The sequence below is a fragment of the Cydia fagiglandana genome, chromosome 18, assembly GCF_963556715.1.
Source record: "Cydia fagiglandana chromosome 18, ilCydFagi1.1, whole genome shotgun sequence".
In the NCBI taxonomy this organism is placed as follows: Eukaryota; Metazoa; Arthropoda; class Insecta; order Lepidoptera; family Tortricidae; genus Cydia; species Cydia fagiglandana.
The window spans coordinates 10,119,939-10,140,687 of record NC_085949.1 but is presented as its reverse complement, the minus strand read 5'-3'; the positions used below and the strand labels follow the sequence as shown (position 1 = coordinate 10,140,687).

The 20,749-nt window shown below is 37.3% G+C and overlaps 2 protein-coding genes across 2 annotated transcripts; one reads left to right on the top strand and one right to left on the bottom strand.

Annotated features, from left to right (window-relative positions):
- The first annotated feature begins 1,612 nt into the window (after window positions 1-1,612).
- LOC134673354 (uncharacterized) lies at window positions 1,613-20,716 on the top strand. The gene is made up of 7 exons (XM_063531325.1): window positions 1,613-1,922; window positions 8,654-8,819; window positions 12,100-12,353; window positions 14,074-14,262; window positions 15,848-16,039; window positions 19,558-19,736; window positions 20,454-20,716. The coding sequence occupies exons 1-7, from the start codon at window positions 1,868-1,870 to the stop codon at window positions 20,517-20,519; spliced, it is 1,101 nt and encodes a 366-aa protein (XP_063387395.1). The 5' UTR covers window positions 1,613-1,867; the 3' UTR covers window positions 20,520-20,716.
- LOC134673193 (NADH dehydrogenase [ubiquinone] 1 alpha subcomplex subunit 8-like) lies at window positions 7,487-8,210 on the bottom strand. Its single transcript, XM_063531143.1, has one exon. The coding sequence runs from the start codon at window positions 8,136-8,138 to the stop codon at window positions 7,599-7,601; it is 540 nt and encodes a 179-aa protein (XP_063387213.1). The 5' UTR covers window positions 8,139-8,210; the 3' UTR covers window positions 7,487-7,598.
- Window positions 20,717-20,749: the final 33 nt, after the last annotated feature.

The window sequence follows — 20,749 nt, the reverse complement described above, 5'->3', positions numbered from 1 at the left end:
AGGCTGAGGATTCGTTTTAAACGGACGACCTTGGGAGTCCGTTTAATTGAATCCGAAGCCAGCAAGTAGCCTTCCAGCCGAGTCATATATAGTGCTTTTCTCAAAAATGGTGCAAGAAACATAAATATCATAGAAACATTTTACAAAAGCAACGTTCTTACGTATATATTTTCACAGAGAAAAGCCCTTGCCGCCTTTTTATTTTTTTAATAAAAAAATAGAAGTGTATTTTTCTGCCGAAAATACGCCAACCTATTTGAGACAACTAAATAGTCGCGGTACTAATCATCTGTTTGGCTGTGTAATGGGCCTGTGCCTTCATTTGATATGGCTATTTGAACTTTTAAAAAGTTTGGAACTCGACAAATAATGGAATTTGTATGCAACATTGCAGTCCCAAAATCGAGACTGCAATGTTTTTAACTTTTTAATTTTTGACTGACCATAAACTCCGCGCTTCGTGACCTATTTTTTTGACGGCAAAGACGACTTTGCCGTCCATTTTTGAGAAAAAAATATTTTTTTTGATCAAAATTGTACTTTGCTTCTATTGCTTCCAGATGTTAAATCAAAGAGTAGTATATAGTTAAATATAAGTTAAATTAATAAAGCGAGAAAAGCGCGTTACCGGGATGGTTACCGAACGCTTCTGAATATGTCAAAGGGCTTACCGCGGAATTTGAAATCTCGTTTTAAACTTGCCTGCCATACTTGCCTGTAGGTCTAAACATTCTTACGCATTAGCTTTCTAGCGATAGAGCGGCAAATAGATGAACGAACGAAGTAGTTTGCGGTCGGTAGGCCACTAGAAGTACAGTCATCGACCATACAGGGTGTTTTTTAGTCACATAGTGTTTGTAACTACCTATTAAGCACTTGGGAACTGAAATATCACATGGGCCTAAAATGGAGCAAAGTGGTTGTTTATTCCTCGCTCTAATATTGAAAAGCGAAATATTTCAAAAGTAATGAGAGTTTCGAAGGTTTCAAGGCACAAGGGATGAAACTTTGATGAAAAACGAAATCGTTTACCACCAAATTCATCTCAATTCAAGAATAAAATCCAAATTTTCTTTTCCTTTCAAATAGCATTGATGAAGATGTCGGTTCTCAGCTACCCTTTATAAATTTATTTTATTTTACTAGTTATCAGATATCATTAGATTATAACAGGTACAGTCGCCATCAGATATAATCAGATTCAGAACGGTCGAGGTGCTGAAAATATCTGAACACGAACTCTAGCGCCTTATTGGCAATAGAGGCGTGTGCAGATATTTGCGAGCAGTCGAGCACCTTAGCACTTGGCCAACTGTACGTACTTTATAGAAATGAGTTCAAGTAGCAATTTCGTCCTCAAAAAGACCTCGATGTTGATGGTAGGTATATGATCTACTTGGTTGTATTATTTGCATACGATATGGTCGCGAGTCGTATATTACTATATTACTAAACTTGTCTATATAATAGGTACTAATTGAAATTAAAAGGTGCCCTAAATTGATATGTAATAATATAAGTTATATAATACGTAATTTGTAATATCCGCAAAGGCTTCCAGTTAAAGCAAAAGCCTTAAGTGGTTTGTATTTGTAACCATCGAGGAAAAATGTAGCGAAAGTATTGGTGTCCCCCAAATGATATCTGTATTAACGGCAGCCGAACTTATGCAACTGCCAGTGCGCTCGCGCCGGCAACCCAGCATCAGTGTTTCGGTAACCGACCAACTCTCCGCTCAACTGCGCCCGGTCTTATCACAACTTTAGGGCACCTTTTAACGACAGGAATTTATTTTTATAATAAATGGCCAGTGTCCCGATTGTGTAGATTTTGATTTTTTTTGGCGGTTGGATTTAAAAGTGGAACAATGTACTTTGGAAAAGTTTTGGTTTTAGTGTTTTCTGCTGGGATTTTGTATCCAGGTAGGTATACAATACATTTAATATTTGTGCATCTATGATATTAGTAGGTATTAAAATATTTAAAAGTATCTACAACGTTTTTCATAATTAGGTATAATTAATTAGCGACCCGCCCTGGTTTGCACGGATTGCACAAAACCTTAACAAATTATACCTCTACATCTTACATCTAAACCTTCCTCAAGAGTATTTCTATTGATGTGTGGAAACTGCATGAAATCCGTTCAGTAGGTAATTTTTGAGTTTATCGCGAACATACAGTATAGGTACACACAAACAGACAGACGCGGCGCCGGCGGGTACTTTGTTTTGCCTAGAGTTGGACCAAGCTAAGCTGGCGGCGATTTTGATAGCATAGACTGTGCAAGTGTTATCTTAAACGTCAAACTTCTATCTACGAAATTAATAACACTTCCACAGAATCGCTGCTAAGTTAGCTTGGTCTAATTCCAAGTGGGTACCTACGTACTTATCGATTATAATCTCAAAGCCTTTTTGCTTTCAGCGTAGTTGAGTTGAAGAAATCGGTATTGCCAAATTCAGTAGAAACGGAGTTAAGTACCTTTATAAGAGTTTCTAACAGTTTAAGGAACTTAATTGACCAGCTTCTTTAGAGTTGCTTTAACCCAGCGGTCGACAACCTTTTAGCAGCCAAGGCCCACATAGTAGTTAACGAAGGCCGCAACCGAAAGATTCGCGGGCTGCATGCGGCCCGCGGGCCGCCTGTTGCCGACCGTTCTTTCACCAATTCTTTTAACTAACATATACCTAAAGTAGGTAGGTACTAGGTACCTATATGCTGCCTTCAAAATGCTACGATGTGAGTTCATAACAAGGAATAAAGTGCCGATTATTAGATAGGTACATACTTACAGTAGGAATGCAACGTGTACCTATCAGAAGAAACACACGCATATATTATTCAATATATACATAAGTTAATATAACAAATAGGTAGGTTTGGTAAGGTAATAACTAATTAATAGTTACTTGATGTGTAAATATCTCGTCAACACACATTACTCGCGCTATAAGCGGCAACGTGATATAACTTGCGGTTACTTCGCAGGTATTTAAGCCAGTATTTCTGCCTATAATATTCTCTAGAAGGCCTACAAATACAAATGTCGATTTCCTTTTCTGAAGGAATACCTATTACCAATTGATATTAGAAACTCAACACATGTAAAAGTCCTGTCCTGATATTTAGCAAATAACTAGATGTAGGTATCTACTTTACGACTGTTAAAGTTTAAAACTTTAAAGGTACGTTCATCTACTTTGTGCTACACTGTGCTTTTTGGAATGCAGATAAATAATGTAGATTGACTTTTCATCAAATCGGCTGAACAAAATAGCTGCAGAGATAACGGGGCGGGGGGGGGGGGGGGGTCAATTATCTGTGCAGCTTACATAGGTACGTGTGTAGACGTAAGTATGGGCTTTGCCGTGTTTGGGAATCGTAAATGAGGAAAGTAGTTAATAAAGCTTACCAGCTATTTACAATCAATGTCTTTATTACGCATAGTTACTCGTATACACTGACACTAAACTAAACGATTTGTAAATATGAAGAGACGAAAAACATTGTTACTTATATTCATTCATCTAATTGACCACACTTAAAATAAAAGCCCTTAATCTGATTGATTAGGTACTTAAATGACGTACCACGTACCTGATGTGCTAACATATTATGTACTGAATAGAGTACTGATGTATAAACATTACGAGTTACTATGCAAGTCCCAGGCTGTTTCCTTTAAGTTAAAGGCGTTAAACTTAAAAGATTTAAATATATGTAACGGACCGGTTAAATATATTATGCAACGAAATTATATCTACTTAATTAACTACTATTTAATAATCACTGCGATTTTAAATGCATCGCCTTGTCGCGCTCTCTTTTCATCATAGTATCGAGGACCTTGATGTATAATAAAATAATAATATTAATAATTATTGATTGTGTTGACATTTTTAACATTACCAAAGACCAAATTCTTAGTTGAATTCTGTTTCGTTAATATTTGTTACGTTAATTAATAAATAAGTAGAAGATTTACCTACGTTTAAGTAAGACATTTAGATCCGAAAAACTAATTACATATTTATGTTATAGTTTTTGTACACATTAACTGAAATATCAAAACGAACTATAGGTACCGTAGAAAATATCAAAACGTACTACTGAAAGTTCTGAAGCCTGAGGCGCGTTGATGTCTTTTGTTCTGCAGCGAGTCAAGTATTTCATTCAAGTTTTTAGGGTTCCGTACCCAAAGGGTAAATACGGGACCCATTACTAAGACTCCACTGTCTGTCACCAGGCTGCATCTCATGAATCGTGATAGCTAGATAGTTGAAATGTTCGCTATAACAACAAATAATAAAAAGTACGGAACCCTCGGTGGGCGAGTCCGACTCGCACTTGTCCGGTTTTTTTAATATTGCTTTAAATTGGCTAGTTTCAAGAGCTTCTGATTCTAAACAGAATTAAAATAAATAAAAAATAGGTAGAGGTACATCAAATACAAAATGTTCTCAAGCTAAATTATAAACGAGCAATTCTTGTTTACTTATTTATTTATATGTATGTTTATTTAATTATATACATATGTATTTCTGGGATCTCGGAAACGGCTCTAACGATTTCGATGATTTGCTGGGGTTTTAGGGGCGATAAATTGATCTAGCTAGGTCTTATCTCTAGGATAACGCGCATTTTTGAGTTTTAATATGTTTTCCGTGCAAAGCTCGGTCTCCCAGATATTGTATAAATAAAACGTTAGTACAGACAATACAGACAGACGTAGCCCGGGCGAAACCGAAATCTCGAATAGTCTGGGTGCCAATTTAGTCTGGCTTACACAGATCTGATACCGGTATTGAGTGACGCTACAATTTTTTCGGTATCTACATGTAATTAGTGGGTCAATAACGAGACCTCTCGATTTATTAAACGTAACTTTTGTTTCACAACTACATAAAAAATACAAAAAAAAAATGGTTGCGTTCGTTCTTTCTCTCAGTCGTCACATTCAAAGTCCCAATGCAATTGTTTCGTTCAGTAAGTCAATTAATTGGCTGGCGAAACTACATGTTACTTTAATGGCAGTCAATGTAAGTTTTTGATTGCGACTCGTTAGGTTTATTCAAGAAGGTTGATGAATCATCAGAATGATGATTAAACTAGGCTACGGTATCAGAGTACATAACTGATTTCGTCTATTAAGTAATCTATCTATTTAATGACCCATATAACACATTGAATTGACTTCTTAAATTTGATACTCTGTATCGCCGGGCCGGGGACCTCAAATGATTTTTCCGGTAGATTGGGACAGGTAGGAACTTAGATTAGAGATCTACAATATTCTGGCTGGCCATACTTAGGGGTAATACATGACCAATAAAACAATAGGATCTAGTATATATGATATTCCCTGATATTCTGTAAATACATATTTGTATATATGTACAGTCGACGTCAAAGAGAAATTTACAGCCAAAGTAACAAAAAAATGTTTACACGACCTAAATGCTATGACAATAAAGTCGTGTAAATATTTTTTTGTAACGTTAGTCGTAAAGATCTCTTTGACGTCGACTGTACATATATTAGTTCTAAAACGAGAAAGTAAGCGACCTTGTGACACGTATGTTGCAATGAATAGTCGATAAAATTTGTCGTCGTTCGCCGCAAATAACACTGATGCGACCTATCCCATACTATCAAACTAATGAATAATGGTAATCTGTGTGTCGTCTGCTCAGTCTGCTGGCGTTGTGAAACGTCGATTAGGACCGGCCTACTTGGAGATGCGTTTTCGACGGCCTTGCAGATGCAGCTCCCGCTCTCCGACTGCAATTTGGAATTGCACTTGATAACCTAACAAAATCTGGCAACTCAGATTACCTACTATGCGGATTATTATTTTAGAACGCTGTTTCATTTGGCTAACATAGTTGCTATTAATCTATTATGCTTATTAACCTTGGCTTGGTCAGACCTCAAAATTTGTAAAAGTAGCTAACCCAAATAACCAATTAAGGCCATAAACAATAAGATTAAAAGGTAACCTAAAACCAACTTTATTTATTTATCTATTATTAACCACATTTGACAGACTGATCAACGTCACAGCCGGCGCGCCCCGGCGCTTTATTATGAAACTTTCCATACATAAAAATTTAGCGAACTCTTTAACGATACGAACAGTTTGGTGCAACCGACCCTAACACAGTTCTAATTTTGCATCTGGTTAGCCTTGGAGTAACCGCAACACCACCACGTCCAAAGTTAGCGAAATTGGGCCCAATCAACTTTTACAGTTAATTTAACATGACTAATTGAATTGGTCTTAACCACGTTTCCCGCGTCAAGCTGTAGGCTCGTGCTGTTCTAACATGAGAGAATAGAAAAGTGAGTTCATAAATTTGATTGATTAATAGTTAATGATCATGACCCCCGCGATACAGGCCATGCCTAGTTCGGGGTTCACTGTAACGTAACGTGCCTGTTAAACTTTTATTGTCAATAAACCTAGGCCCGGGCCCCGGGCCTTGTGGGCCTAGGCCCTAGGCGGAAATCCGGCCCTAACTGGCGGCATCGGCACTCAAGAGGTAGAAAACCAGAAAAGTCACGGTCTCGGTCTTCTTAGAATTCCGTATCTAAAATACTAAAAACGGAATCCTTATAGTTTCGTGATGTCCGTCTGTCCGATTATCTGTCTGTCCGGCTGTTTGTCAATTCGTGAAATTATAAAATAAACTATGTAGTCGACGTTATGGTTTAACGAAATTTGGAACATAGGTGTATTTTGTGAGCTACTACTTAGTTTTTAACTAAAAAAATCTATTTTTAGGGAGGCACCCAATATATGTAATATAACTAATATATGTTAGGTAACTAAACATGAAAAAGACTAAATTATCAAGTTCTAAATGATAGTTTTGAAAATAATCAATTCGAAAGTCCAAACCACCCAAACCCTGTGTTATGCATGTCCGAGACGCACTTGACCGGTTTTTTTCTACGCGTTATAGTTAGTTTTTTTTAGCATTAGAAAGAACTCCACAGAAGCAAGCGTGCAGTTTTTATCAGGATCTTTAATTGTTAATAATTATTGAATTTTCTAATGTAGCATGGTCAATACATATAATTTACTTCAAATTATTACCGCTAAAAGTGCCGGATTTGGAACCACAAGTTTACTTCTGCGAAGTTCTTTCTAATGCTAAAAAAAACGGACTATAGGTTAGGCATGCAATTGATATCAATAGGTATTTGCCGAAGACACGAACTATTATGTTAATGAACGCCGCCGCGCGGCAGGCTGCATGACCCACGGCCGCGTGGCACACTTAGACTTAGGTCCTACTATTTAGGCATAGGTCCTTAAAGTGTCGGGTCAAATTATTCACCTGCCGGTTACAAATGTAATTAGTCATTATGAGTACCGAGTACTTGTACAGGTAGTATTAGCGTTAATAGTGACATTAAACTATGCAAACAATTATCATTCGTGTTTATTCCTTCTTCACAGCATATTTAGAATTCAACTAATTACCTAAAGGTGTAATTACAATTACTTACACGGCTCCATGCGTGACAAAATTAGCAGAGTTTGGTTAGTTAATTAGTCGTACATCCGGAGTACGGTACGTTGTTGTGTTCTATTCTGTCATCCACCAAAACCGACTACCAAATCGGGCTGGTTTACGCTCCTTGGAGTCCGGCAAAGAAGGAGTCGGATCTTTAACCCTGGGTACGCACGGGCAAGGAGGCCCGGGCAGTGGTTCACTGCTACTCTTGTGCACGCGCCCTCGGCAAAAGTACCCGAAGTCCGGCCGGTCAACACACAGTTGATCTTTCATACACTTATCGAACACAGCTTGCGTCTTTCTACAGTGCTCAAAACTGAAATCTCCCGAGCTCTTATCGATGCATTCAGCGTATTGGTTGAATTCTTTGCTGCACCCAGCTTTAATCGAACGGAAAACTTTTAGAGCGCAAAATGTTACACGTTTCCCGAGATCCACACAAGCGCGAGGGTCCTGGGTTTCTTGCCGACAAAGCATGAATTCGTTGTTGAGATTTTCGCATAGTTTCCCGAGGTAAGGGGCAGCAGACATCAGCATGGGAGTCGACAGGTTGATTTCTTGCACGGTTAATTCATCACACTCTGGTAGAGTTACATCTTTAGTTATCACCATATTGATTAATTATTTATGTATACTATTATTATTAAAAAATTAAACTATTTGCACCAACAACAGTGTGTCAATATTAATCAATCAGTTTTCATTGACATTCATGTCAAGGTGAAAATTAAAAATATAAATAGTTTTAATCACGATGGATGCACGTGTGAAACCTATAAATCCGCTACCTAATAAAAAAAAATCCCATCGCGATACTTTTTTATTCTAGCCTTTAGAGCAACTTTAGAGTAATCCTCAGTATAGAGTTTTGTTAGATTCGTCCGAAAATACGATTATTAATTAGGTATTATGTAGATATTTTATAGTGTTCCGTACAAAACTTTGTTCACGGAACACTTATGGGATATATCCTCATTCCACTTCGGTCTTGCAAATCAGTCATTTTTAATTAGCCTATGTGTGTGTCCCCCTGCTGTGCAAAGGCCTATCCTCTCCCTTTTCAGTCCAGCGTTAATGTAGATATTTACCATGTTAAATTTTACACTCTAATTTTTTTATGTTTCCAGCGGCTGAAGCCCAGTCGGTAGTATGCCCCGCCGTACGCACAACCAGTGGTTGGCTGGACTTGTTCCCGCTGCCCTGCCGTAAGACCTCAGAATGCAGGACCGTCATGGGCCCCTCACACGTCTGCTGTAAGGGCTACTGCACAAAGGGCGTAGCGGCGCAGATCCGGTACGTGCTAGGCATAGACACTAATATACATATAGAGACTGTGCGGAAAGAGAAGAGTCGTGGAATGTATTGGGACCCATAGAATCCACGACTCTTCTCTTTCCGCACAGACTCTACACACTCTACTTCACTACAGTGCATTATGTGGTCAAAGGAGCTTCAGGAACGTAGCGTCAAGTTCATGAGCCCGCTGCGGAGCACTGCCTGCCTGAATTGAATAATATTCTGCTTTACCTAAGAGTGGCGGCGCGTCAAACATGTCCATAGGCAAGCCGGGGCTAATTTGGCTTACATATTTCCTTTACAACTCTGCTCAAACGGCCAAAAATAGGCAAGCCGGTGGGAATCGGCTTTTATGGACGCGCCGCCACTGTTACCTAATCTAAGAGCACTGGGTTAAAAAATCAAACGGCCCGGCCCGTATTGTTAATGTTATGTTCAGACCGACATTTATGTTGACCGTGACATTTATTACAATTCACTGCAAAACTTGTGCAAAATTATCAAATTGCATTACGTTTTCGCAACTTCGAAATGTAAATAGATTACATACCTGGTCTACATAAATTACTTTTTTCGTAAAAGAGTTGTGAGCGATTTATAACATTTAACTGCATATATTATAGTAACACTTTATTTAATAACAATTAATAACAATCAATTTTTGCAGTTGACTGTAATAAGTTCACTTCTACGTAGCCTACGTAGGTTGTATGTTAGGGAAACATAACACCGAACATTTCAGTTACCAAACTTGACCCTGTTTGGCCAAAACGAAATCAATACGATCGCTCTATATTGATTTTGATCTAATAGGAACATTAATTATTAAGAACGCTGTATTATATAACAATATTACCAGTTAGTTGATAATTCAATGCACGATCAGTGAATCAGTGAGGCATGAAGTTATCTGACTTATCTCCGGAAGTTTTAATGACGTGATTTCTAGCAGTGCAATGTAAGTAAATATGTATGTGTCATGTTTTAATTAAGATATTACTGCGCTCGTCAAATCGTTTCCTCCTGTTTATTATTCGGTAGTGCAACGGTAATGTACCTAATAGGTTTAATTCTTGTGTTTATAAATAGCACCATTAATAGAACTATTAAGTAGAGTTTCACATCACATCCTTCCTACCAGTAAGAAAAAGTATCCGGTTGCTCAACTCATATATTTGACACCTCGGTACTGAATTACGTACCTACCTAACAGTACATAGGTACATAAAGCAATACCTGTGTCCTATTTTATTTCAATTAGCTATTTACTTTAACCCAATTTTACAACAATTTGAACAATAGTTTTATCGTTTTCATCACAATGATAAGTTACAAAACATAAATCATTATCCAAAATCCATCACAATTGAAATGTTACCCATTTGCAGCGTTGGTTGCAAAACTTTCTGTGACAATGTGAGCAATTTGTTCAGCGACACATTAGGACCAAGAGACATACTTTCAAAGTGTAAGCAACTCTTGCATCTTACGACACTCACTTAACCAGATAACCAGTTATAATTATAAACTACTATTTACCTGAAAGGATATGAACTGGCAGGTTGTCAGTAAAGTTCAACCTCTTGACTAATCGAATGTCGACATTAGTGATAGTAGTAGGTTAAATCCCGACTAACTTTTGTTGCAACCATAGAATTGGGAAGTAGGCCGAGAGCTCAAAACTGCTGCCTTCCTAAATGATAAAATCGTGTTTTAATATTAGCTCCGTTTATTTATTCATTTTGGTTCGACTGAACTAAGTTAGCTCTTTAAAAAGTCCAGTTACATTATTTCGCTGTTCTTCTTCTGATGTTTCATTATGTAAAGCAACCCAAGTACTTCCACTATACTATTCCACTGTGACGGCCCTAGCATTTATTAAAGAAATTGGTGCGAGTCCTTTCAATGTTCCAATTCCAATCGCCTGGCACTCATCTTCATCTCAGTTGATTTCAGCTCGCTATTACAGTCAGTTCTTTAAAAAAAAAACCGAACGAATTCGCGGTAATCTTGATATTATTTACCAATTAAGTCATAATAAAATCGTACACTGACAACGCACATGCTTGCTCGATTTATTGTATCTCGGCTTTCGTTGCTCCCAGCCGGCGGGCACTTGTCATTCTTGTCAAGCATGTAAAACACGTTTATTACATAACATAACATAACAGCGAGGGTTGACGCGGGTCGCAATTAAAGCTTGCAACGCTGCAATGCAATATGGCAATATTGCGAGCTTGCATATATTAAGTAGGTATAAGACATTAATGAACATGAATAAACACATTTTAGATTAAATGACTATGGGCTCCTAGGCACGCATTATCTCTAAAGTTATTTGCGTAAAAAGCATAAGGTGCAGGGGGCCATTAAGACTACGAGATAATTTTAACTAATCAAAATATTTTACATTATTAACAAGAGTTCTTACCAATACCATATATGTCCAGGTAGCGAATAAGATGTGTTGTGTGTGACTCTAGTTAATAATGTAAAACATGGATGATATTTCGATTAAGTAGTTTAAATAACCCCGCAGTCTAAATTGTCCTCCTGCACCTACTTTTGTATATATATATACCTACTTGTGTCTCACGAGCAATGGACAGGGAGTCACTTTATGTAAAAAAATCTATACAAAATCCCTCTTTTTATTTTCAATATTCGTTTGCCTCAATATTATTATGTGGCCTCTAAGGTAAACAATATAAAATAATAAAATATGTAAACGTTACTGTACTTTTTTTAGCTTTGTTTAAAACATGCAAATGCAGCAAACAGAAGGACACTATTAATTGTATGAGATGTTCTTATGTTTACCTTATGAAATCACATTAATGTAATACGTTGTAAATAAGTAGGCAGGTAACCTACAGCAATTAACTAGACGCACTTATCGCTTATTCACACTGAAATAAATAATAACCTAGGTAATAGGTACTAATTGTTTCTATTATGTCGTAGTTAGAAAAAAATAGTAGATTATTTATTAGATATTTGGTACAAGGTATTATAATTTCGTTATATTTCTTATTCTTTCTTTTCGTTGTGTATTACCTATAAAATATTACATATTTAAATAATTATAATATGTAATATCAAACTCTATATGTTATTTTATTAATATAAAATATATACCTACATTATTTCATGTTCATTAGCCTTTCATCAAAAGATACATATTTAATTAGCAGTTCGCGTTCACTAACATTCGAGTATCGTATATTATAAATCACCGCTACCCAAAAGCATTATCATGGGTGATTTCCATTTATAGAAACGTCACTAACCAGTCCAGCACAAGCACATCCAGTACAAGCACTAGCACATCAACCACCAGCACAACAACAACAACAACCACTACAACAACTCCAAGTACCACCAGCACGACGACGACGACGACGACAACGCCCAAGCCGACGACGACGCCCAAACCGACGACAACAGAAGCACTGCGGCCCTACTTCACGCTGCTGCCGATCCTCACCGCGCCGGCTACAGCCAAGCCCAACAAAGCTGCGGTGAAGAAAGGTAAGAGCCTAATACCACGATAAGTATGTAAACAACTACCATAATAATACGCTATACTTACAGTGTGGAAAGATAAGTCGGGCCCTGGAGGGAAACTACCTTAAATCCTTAAGCTGGCTCATTTTACTTAAAGGAGACATTCCTTTATTTTTAAAAAGAAACAAAACTGCATTCAAAGATTTTCTAAAAACTCGCTTGCCTCGCCCGGGACTCGAACCGACTAAAAATTCCAAAAAATAAAAACTCGCAATTTTATTCTACTAGTCGATACAGTTAATTTTAATGATAACATTTCTCCAAGAAACATTAGGTCTTACACTCGTCTTTTGTACAAAATATCCATAAAAACTAATATTTAATACTCAAGTGTTTTTTAGACATTGAAGAAAAAAAGAAAAAAATCTTTAAATGCAGTTATGTTTCTTTTAAAAAATAAAGGAATGCCTCCTTTAAGTAAAATGAACCAGCTTAAGGATTTAAGGTAGTTTCCCTCCAGGCCCCGACTTATCTTTCCACACTGTATAATAGTTATAGTATAATTTTACGCTGCTGCCGATCATCCTCGCATCGCCTACCTACTGCTAAGCCGTTGAGCAGCTGTGAAGAAAGGTATAAGAGACTAAGGGCCAGTTGCACCAACCACATTTGACTGATTAACGTCAGCCGGCGCGCCCCGGTGCTTTACTATGAAACTTTCCATACATAAAAATTTTGCGAAGTCTTTAACGATAAGTACCTACGAACAGTTTGGTGAAACCGACCCTAAATCACAACGATATGTAGTACTCCCAGCTCTATGACGCGGAAGTGCTCGGTCCTAATTCACGGTCAGTTGTGTTATCGTTATTATGATCGCCATGAACCCAAGTTTCAAAAACAGACTACCTACCACGGCCCTTTAATGATTTTTAGTTTTTGTCTTAGGTATACTTTTATACGCTCATAAGTGTTTCACGAAAAACTTATATTACTTAGGTATTAGGTACTCGTATCTTATGTGTAAGTATAATTTATTAATAATTAATAATAATAAACATGCAATTACTTAATATATTTTATATGTCGCCTGCTCTGTGCTTGCGCAAGAGTGCAATAAAACGTAAACTGAAGTAACCGTGCTGTGTTTTAAACTCGGCGACCAGATACCAGACGTAATACACGCCAAATGTCTTCATTTTAATTGGCTTCCTAAACAATAAACACAATACAATGGTTACCTAAGAACTACAACTATATTTAACAAATAAATAATGTAATACATCAACACAATCATCATAAACTTTCTAAAAAATTATTTAACCAAACGGTACCTTACTGCACGAATAAGTGCCTATAGTTAGGTGCCTATACCAACTATATAGCGTTTCAAAACGCCAATAATTAAAAGACAGTGAGCTGATTAATATTTAGTATCAGCTCTATCACATGCTTGCTCGTTTTCGAGAAGGAATCAGCTATCCTCATTGTTCGGGTTAGGATCTGTTCTTTAGGTACCTTGGCCACAGAATAACTAATAGTACCCATTACCACCACCTTCGACGAACCACTTTCGACGTGCTGCCTCTCTGTTGCACTTGTTAATTCGTACGTAAGTGTGACAGGGAGGCAACACGTCGAACGTGGTTCGCGGTAGGCCCTCTGATCGTGAGTGGAATGGATCATGGATCGTGTTTTTTGTAGTTTCCTTGCATCATCATATGCAAAATAATTTTCCCCGCAGGCAAGCAACCGCAGAAGTTAGTGTGCCCTAAGTCAGGGCAGTCGGCGTTCGTGTTATTCCCTGTGCCGTGCGAGAACAGCGCGCAGTGCCGCAAGAGCAGCGGACCTGACCAGGTGTGCTGCGCGTCGCGCTGCGTCAAGGGAGTCCCGGCGCCGCGCTCCGAGCCTGTCCAGCAAGCTTCGCACCAACGTATGATCTTATTTTAGTGTATACCTGCTGCCATAAACTTCCCAACTGGACATCTTTCACCAAAGCCTGGTTAAATAACTTAGGTACTTACTACTAATTTATAAACAATGGTTACATATCAGAATACCGAAAATCGATTTACCTAATGTTGAATCACCTATGCTCGTTTCACCTATTTTTTTAAATACCTAATGATCAATTAACCTAAGCTCATAACACCTAATGAACGAATTACCTATTGCACGTTTCACCTACAATGGCTACAATTGGTTTACCTAAGCTCAGAATACCTATGCTCGATTTATCTAAAGTTGAAACACCTAATACTCGAAATACCTAAAGCTAATATACCTAATACACGAAACACCTAATGTTGATATAACTAATGCACGAAATACCTAAACTCGGTATACCTAATGATCGAATTGCCTAAAGTTAACATACCTACTGCACGAATTACCTAAAGTCGGTATACCTAATGATAGAATTACCTAAAGTTAACATACCTAATGAACGAAATACCTAAATTCGATACACCTAATGCACGAAATACCTGAAGTCGATGCACTTAATGAACGAAATATGTACCTAAAATCAAAAATATACCTAATTATTGTTTAGTAGAATATTATTAGGACATTTGGTATATTTTTTTTAGCCAAATGTTATCCAAACAAACAGTTTCTTTTGTAAGGTTCGGAAATCATACGATTTATTGGGTGGAGTTGCCACTTGATCATTCGGCAAAATGATATGAATTTTGTACTAGGTATATAAACTTTAGGTATTCCGTGCATTAGGCATATCGACATTAGGTAATTCGTTCAGGAAGTATATCAAATTTAGGTATTTCGTGCGATAGGTTTAACAGTTTTAGGTATTTCGTCCATTAAATAAATCAAGTTTAGGTACATCGTTCATTAGGTATATCAGCTTTAGGTGTATCGTCCATTAGGTATATCAGCTATAGGTGATTCGTGCATTAGGTATAATAGCTTTAGGTGAAACGTGCAGTAGGTAAAACGTGCATTAGGTATATCGTGCATTAGGTGTTTCGTCCATTAGGTTATTTGAGCTTAGGTATTATAAACTTAGGTCAGTCAATGTTTAGGTAAAATGATCGATAGGTAATTTAAAAATAGGTGAGTCAAGCATAGGTGATTAAATATTAGGTAAATCAGTTTTCGGTATTCTGATATGTAACCATAAACAATGGAATTACAAAGCAGTTCCTGATTGATGGCCACTAAGTTGAATACAGCTACCTACCCTAAGTTTCTGGGGATTGGACTGCAAATTTTCTCTAAATATTCTTACAGCTAGTATCTAACCTACTTCCATTAGTTTCGTACTACGTACAAAGTCTAACTGTTACTACCTAAATTTTTATGAGCTACCTCTACCTACATGTAAAAGTAATTTTAAATGCCACCTGCACAACTACAGTTAAACACATTTAAAATAACAAACTCAGTGCGGCACGCACAACCAGTTACTTAGTTAAATCTTATGCAAAACATAATCTCAGAAACGTAACCGTTACGCGTATATGCTGCTTGCTAACGATCCTCATTACCGATTACAGCACTTCTCGGCGTGATACCGCGAGAGTGCCCCGCACAGCCGCTAGGGGAGCTCCTGTTCGAGGTGCAGTCTTGTAAGACTGATGCCGACTGCTGGCCGAGGGTGTGCTGTCCTGACGGCAAGAGATCCTACTGTCGGACGGCGAAGGCCAGGCTAGACTTAGTGCCGGTGGTCGGCAATCAAATCAATCAACGTGAGTACTTCAAGCCTTGGTCTTTTATTTATACTTAGTTAGATAAGTATGTTACGGTTGTTACGATAAGATGTCCCTAACACTCGTATTGGTAGATAACCCCGTCGAACGGGATATTTTCTGTCATTGGAAAAGCCGTTATTAGGAAATCGCCACTCTTTCTCGGAAAAGGAGGTGAGATGGAATTTTATCGACCTAAATTATACAATTTATGCAGTGTGAAGACTCACGGTCGTTAGCCTAAACAATAACAAAAAGTGAAGAAGTAGAAATTTGTAACCTCTTTTAACAAGGCCGGTGGCTGGTGTTACAAACTATTGTTATCCTAAGTCAAGGACGTGGTCAGTCAGTAATTAATATTAAAGATTAAACCTTAAATTTGAGACCTAAGGTCAAGGTGAGGTACTATTGTTATTTGTACGTTAAGTTCAGAATTGAACGTTAGTAAGCAATCAAAAATCTATCTTTTTAGCGTTGCGTAGCCAACATGGCATAAACGGAACCCTTAATAGTTTCAAGAGCGCGGCGCGCTCATTGTTTAGTTATGTCCGTATAAAGTATATTTTAATTAATTGGGAATATAGAAGTATCTTGTGAGTCGGTATTAACTTTAGACGTTAAAATTAAAATTAGAGTAAAAAATATGATGCGGCAAAGATGCGGTTTCATCTATGCAGACTATGCAGTTAGGTAGGTACACCAATGCAGTATCAGTGTGTCACAGGCCCTTAAATATATACTTTTGTCATTACTCAGTGTACTTAGCTGTGTACAACATTACTAATCAAGGCAAGTGTCAATTAAATGAATTTAGGTCGAGATAAAATCTGTAAAAATATTTAGTCAAGGGCTAAAAGTAAAAGGTAAGCATACTAAATTACTAAAGGAGTTAAATTGGGGTCGTGTCGTGAGTGAAGGCTGCCTTGCGTTTACTTGCACGCGGATGTTGGATTTACGTTTGTTATTCTGTGTCAACTGTACTAAGAACTTTGTTACTAAAATCCTGTTTACCTAGTTTTGGCTGTGGGTCAATATAAAATCCTGAGTCCGTAATCCGTGTGCAGTAACGTATAGTATTATCATTTATGTTATGCAATCGTTCGAGGAACGAGTGCAGTTCGACTGCACTCTCAATAATGAGTTTCATTTACCTCATTTCCTCTTATGGTGCGAATGAACTTATACTAATGCCTAATGATATTGTCAATGAAATGTTGCCTTGCAGTAGCTTTGCCTAAACGTTTACTGCAGGATTTAACAAATTCTAAATGATAGTTCACCCCCCAGATTAGCCAACCCCAGTCCGCATTACAGCTTTTACAGGACCCAGGGATTCATAATACCTATCTAACTCCACTAATAAATGAAATATAATGTCGATAAGCATGGTTATAGTAAAGATGTAACTGACACCTAATATGTATAGATCCAATGATCTTTTATACCATATTAAATAAATTATTTTTTATTATAAGATCACGTTTTTACGACTACGCACTTATTTTTTATATGTATATGACACTGGATTTGAAGACTGTAAAAGACTCTACGGCAGCTTTGGTACGTACGATTTGATTGCTCTCATCTAGGTACTTTGCTTGAAGATAGACTCGTAGAGAATGCCTTAAGCATAAGTCCGCCTTTGTTTTCTTTTGTTTAATAAGTATTAAATTAAATAAATAGGTCCAACCGACCGGGTGGCCGAGTGGATATGACGTCTGACTTTCAATCCGGAGGTCGCGGGTTCAAATCCGCTCATTGGTACCAATGAGCTTTTCGGAACTTATGTACGAAATATCATTTAATATTTACCACTAGCCAGTGTTGGCAAAATATCAATTCGAATTGACGATTGACGATTGAGGATTGACCGATCAATTCGAATTGACGATTGACGAAACTAATTCTAAATCTACTGATTGAAGATTGACGATTACTAATCGTTAATTCGAATTGACCGGTCAATCCTCAATCGTCAATTCGGATTGACGATTACTTTGTATGTACACCTAATGTCCTTTTTATTTAGGCCATTTTTTGAAACTGACCAAATGCGTTCCGAAGCGGTGTCCGAGTTTACCAAAGGTTCCGAAACATGTTTCTGACGGCATTATGAAGGATGTCCTTTTTGGAACATTTTCGGGACTTTCCTTGAAATTAACCGATAGCGTTCAAAATCGATATCTGAGGTGCCCAAAGGTTTCGAAACTTGTTTCCGAGGGAAATATTGAGAGATGCCCTTTTTTGGGACATTTCTAGAAATTACCCGATTGCGTTTAAAATCGATATCTGAGGTAGCCAGAGGTTTCTAAACATCTTTTCGACTGCAATATTGAAAGGTGTCCTGTTTCGGGACATTTTAGTGACATTTTTTGAAAGTGACTGCTTGCATTCAAAATCGATATCTAAGGTGCAAAACATGGTTTCAATGGCAATATTTAGATTCTACCAGGGACAGGAACCGGTTACCTTAACCGGGGTTTTTCATAGAGTTATTTTAGAAGCGGTTGTAAAAACCCCTACCATAACGGTAACCGTCTGATAAGGTAACACTTTGATTCGGTAACCGTATCAGATACGGTTAACCTCTGTTACCGGTAACCGAAATAAAAACCAAGTCTATTCAGTTACCTCATTATAAAGTTTTTGACCAGTTCAAACGATTGTAATCTTTACGCACACTTAAATTCAAGTTGTTATTGAATAACCGAGGTTGGCATGAGCGATCTATGAAGCCTCCAGCATAAACAAGTTTTTTTGCCGTTCCTCTGTTTATCTTTATATCTACCTGTGTGGTGTGTTCTTATTATAAATCTTATTATATTATAAATAAAATAATTAAAATAAATAAAGTAAAAGAAATAAATAATGTAAATAAAATAAATAAAAGTAAATAAATAATATAAATAATATACAAAATAAATAAATAAAATAAATCAATACTGACATCAGGAACATGTTTTCGAACCTCTGGGAACCTCAGATATCGAATTTAAGTCCAGTAAGTCCCAAAAACTTACACCTTTGAAAAGTAATCTTAGGGACTATGGTTAATCTAGATTGAGAATTGATTTAATCCGAATTGAGGATTGATGCGTTAATTCAAATTGATTCAATCGGATTGACGCGTCAATCAGAATTGATTCAATTCGAATTGATCAATCCGGATTGATCAATTCGGATTGACGCGTCAATTCGATTGATCAATCCGGATTGATTTAGTTCAGATTGATGCCAACACTGCCACTAGCTTTTCGGTGAAGGAAAACATCGTGAGGAAACCTGCTTATATCTGCGAAGAAATTCATAGGTGGATGTGAAGTCCCCAATCCGCATTGGGCTAGCGTGGGGATTATAGCCCAAGCCCTCTCGCGCATGAAAGGAGGCCTGTGCTCAGCAGTGAGACGTATATAGGCTGAAATGATGATGATGATGATGAGGTCCAACCATCTTGATCTCCAATTGTTCACCGACCCCTGAAGTTCCAAAACTTATATTTTCACATACCTACCTTCCAGCCGTACGTGCTCTGGAGCCGTACCTGCAGTGCACGGCGCCGCCCAAGCCCGACCTGTTCCCGAAGCAGTGCCAATCCAGCGTCGACTGCTTCCCTAACCTGTGCTGTGCGGAGGGCGGCAAGAAACACTGTCGCCCGCCAAAGAGGAGTCTGCTAGCATTGTTGGCAGGCATGGGTCAGGTAATTACACATTATTTTATCGCATGTTGTGCCTGATTTGGAACTTTACGCAATATAAGTCAATATTTTGATGCCATAATTATATACCAATGCGTGTATGTGTTTTGGCAAGTCTCCAAACATTTAAATGTCTGAGGTCACACTCAAGATTATAGTTCGTTTTTTTTTAGCATTAGAAAGAACTTGCAAGAAGGTAAGCGATCTTGACATGTCTTTTAATTGAAAAACGCTGTTTAAAAATCAAAAACTATTACTTATGAAAGCAGAAGAATATAAATGATCGTATTAGATTCTTAATTGTTACATATATACCGTAACTTATTTTTAAAATGTGTTTTTCAATTAAAAGACACATCAAGATTGTTTACCTAATTTCTAATGCTTAAAAAACCAACTATAGGGAGTGTTCCCGTTTCCTGTATAAAAACAGTGGCAGAACTAGTAGTACCCGGTTCTCGCCATACAAACCATTCGATCCCTGCTCATGCACTGCTTGGCGTGACTTGCCTTGTAGCGTGAGACTTTATGGTGTATTTCCATTTGTTCCCGCCCAACGTGACCACTGCTATACATGAGGCCGATGGGAATGATTTATGTGAATGCATCTATTCCCATCAAATTGAAATACAGACTTTAAGGATGGAATCACAACAACGCAAGTCATGCTAAGTAAGCTTACGAGTAAAAGAGCTATACTAAATACTTTATTTTTTGCAGAGTATTGGAACCACCCTAGTGAACCTGCGGCAAGCACAAGCAAATAGAAATAATAATAAAATATAAAAAATAGGAAATTAATTGACCATACTTATTAATAATTTAATATTTTGTATTTTTATATTTAAAATAAAATTGTTGTTCTAAAGATTTTCTCATTTCAACCCCTATTAGGCCATTACTAATTAATTTATTTTCTTATATGAGAAAACAGAGAGAAAGATGCAAGTAACATAAAAATAATAATATTATTATTTGCCAATTTGTATGTAAAACAGGTCTAACTTGATGGAATG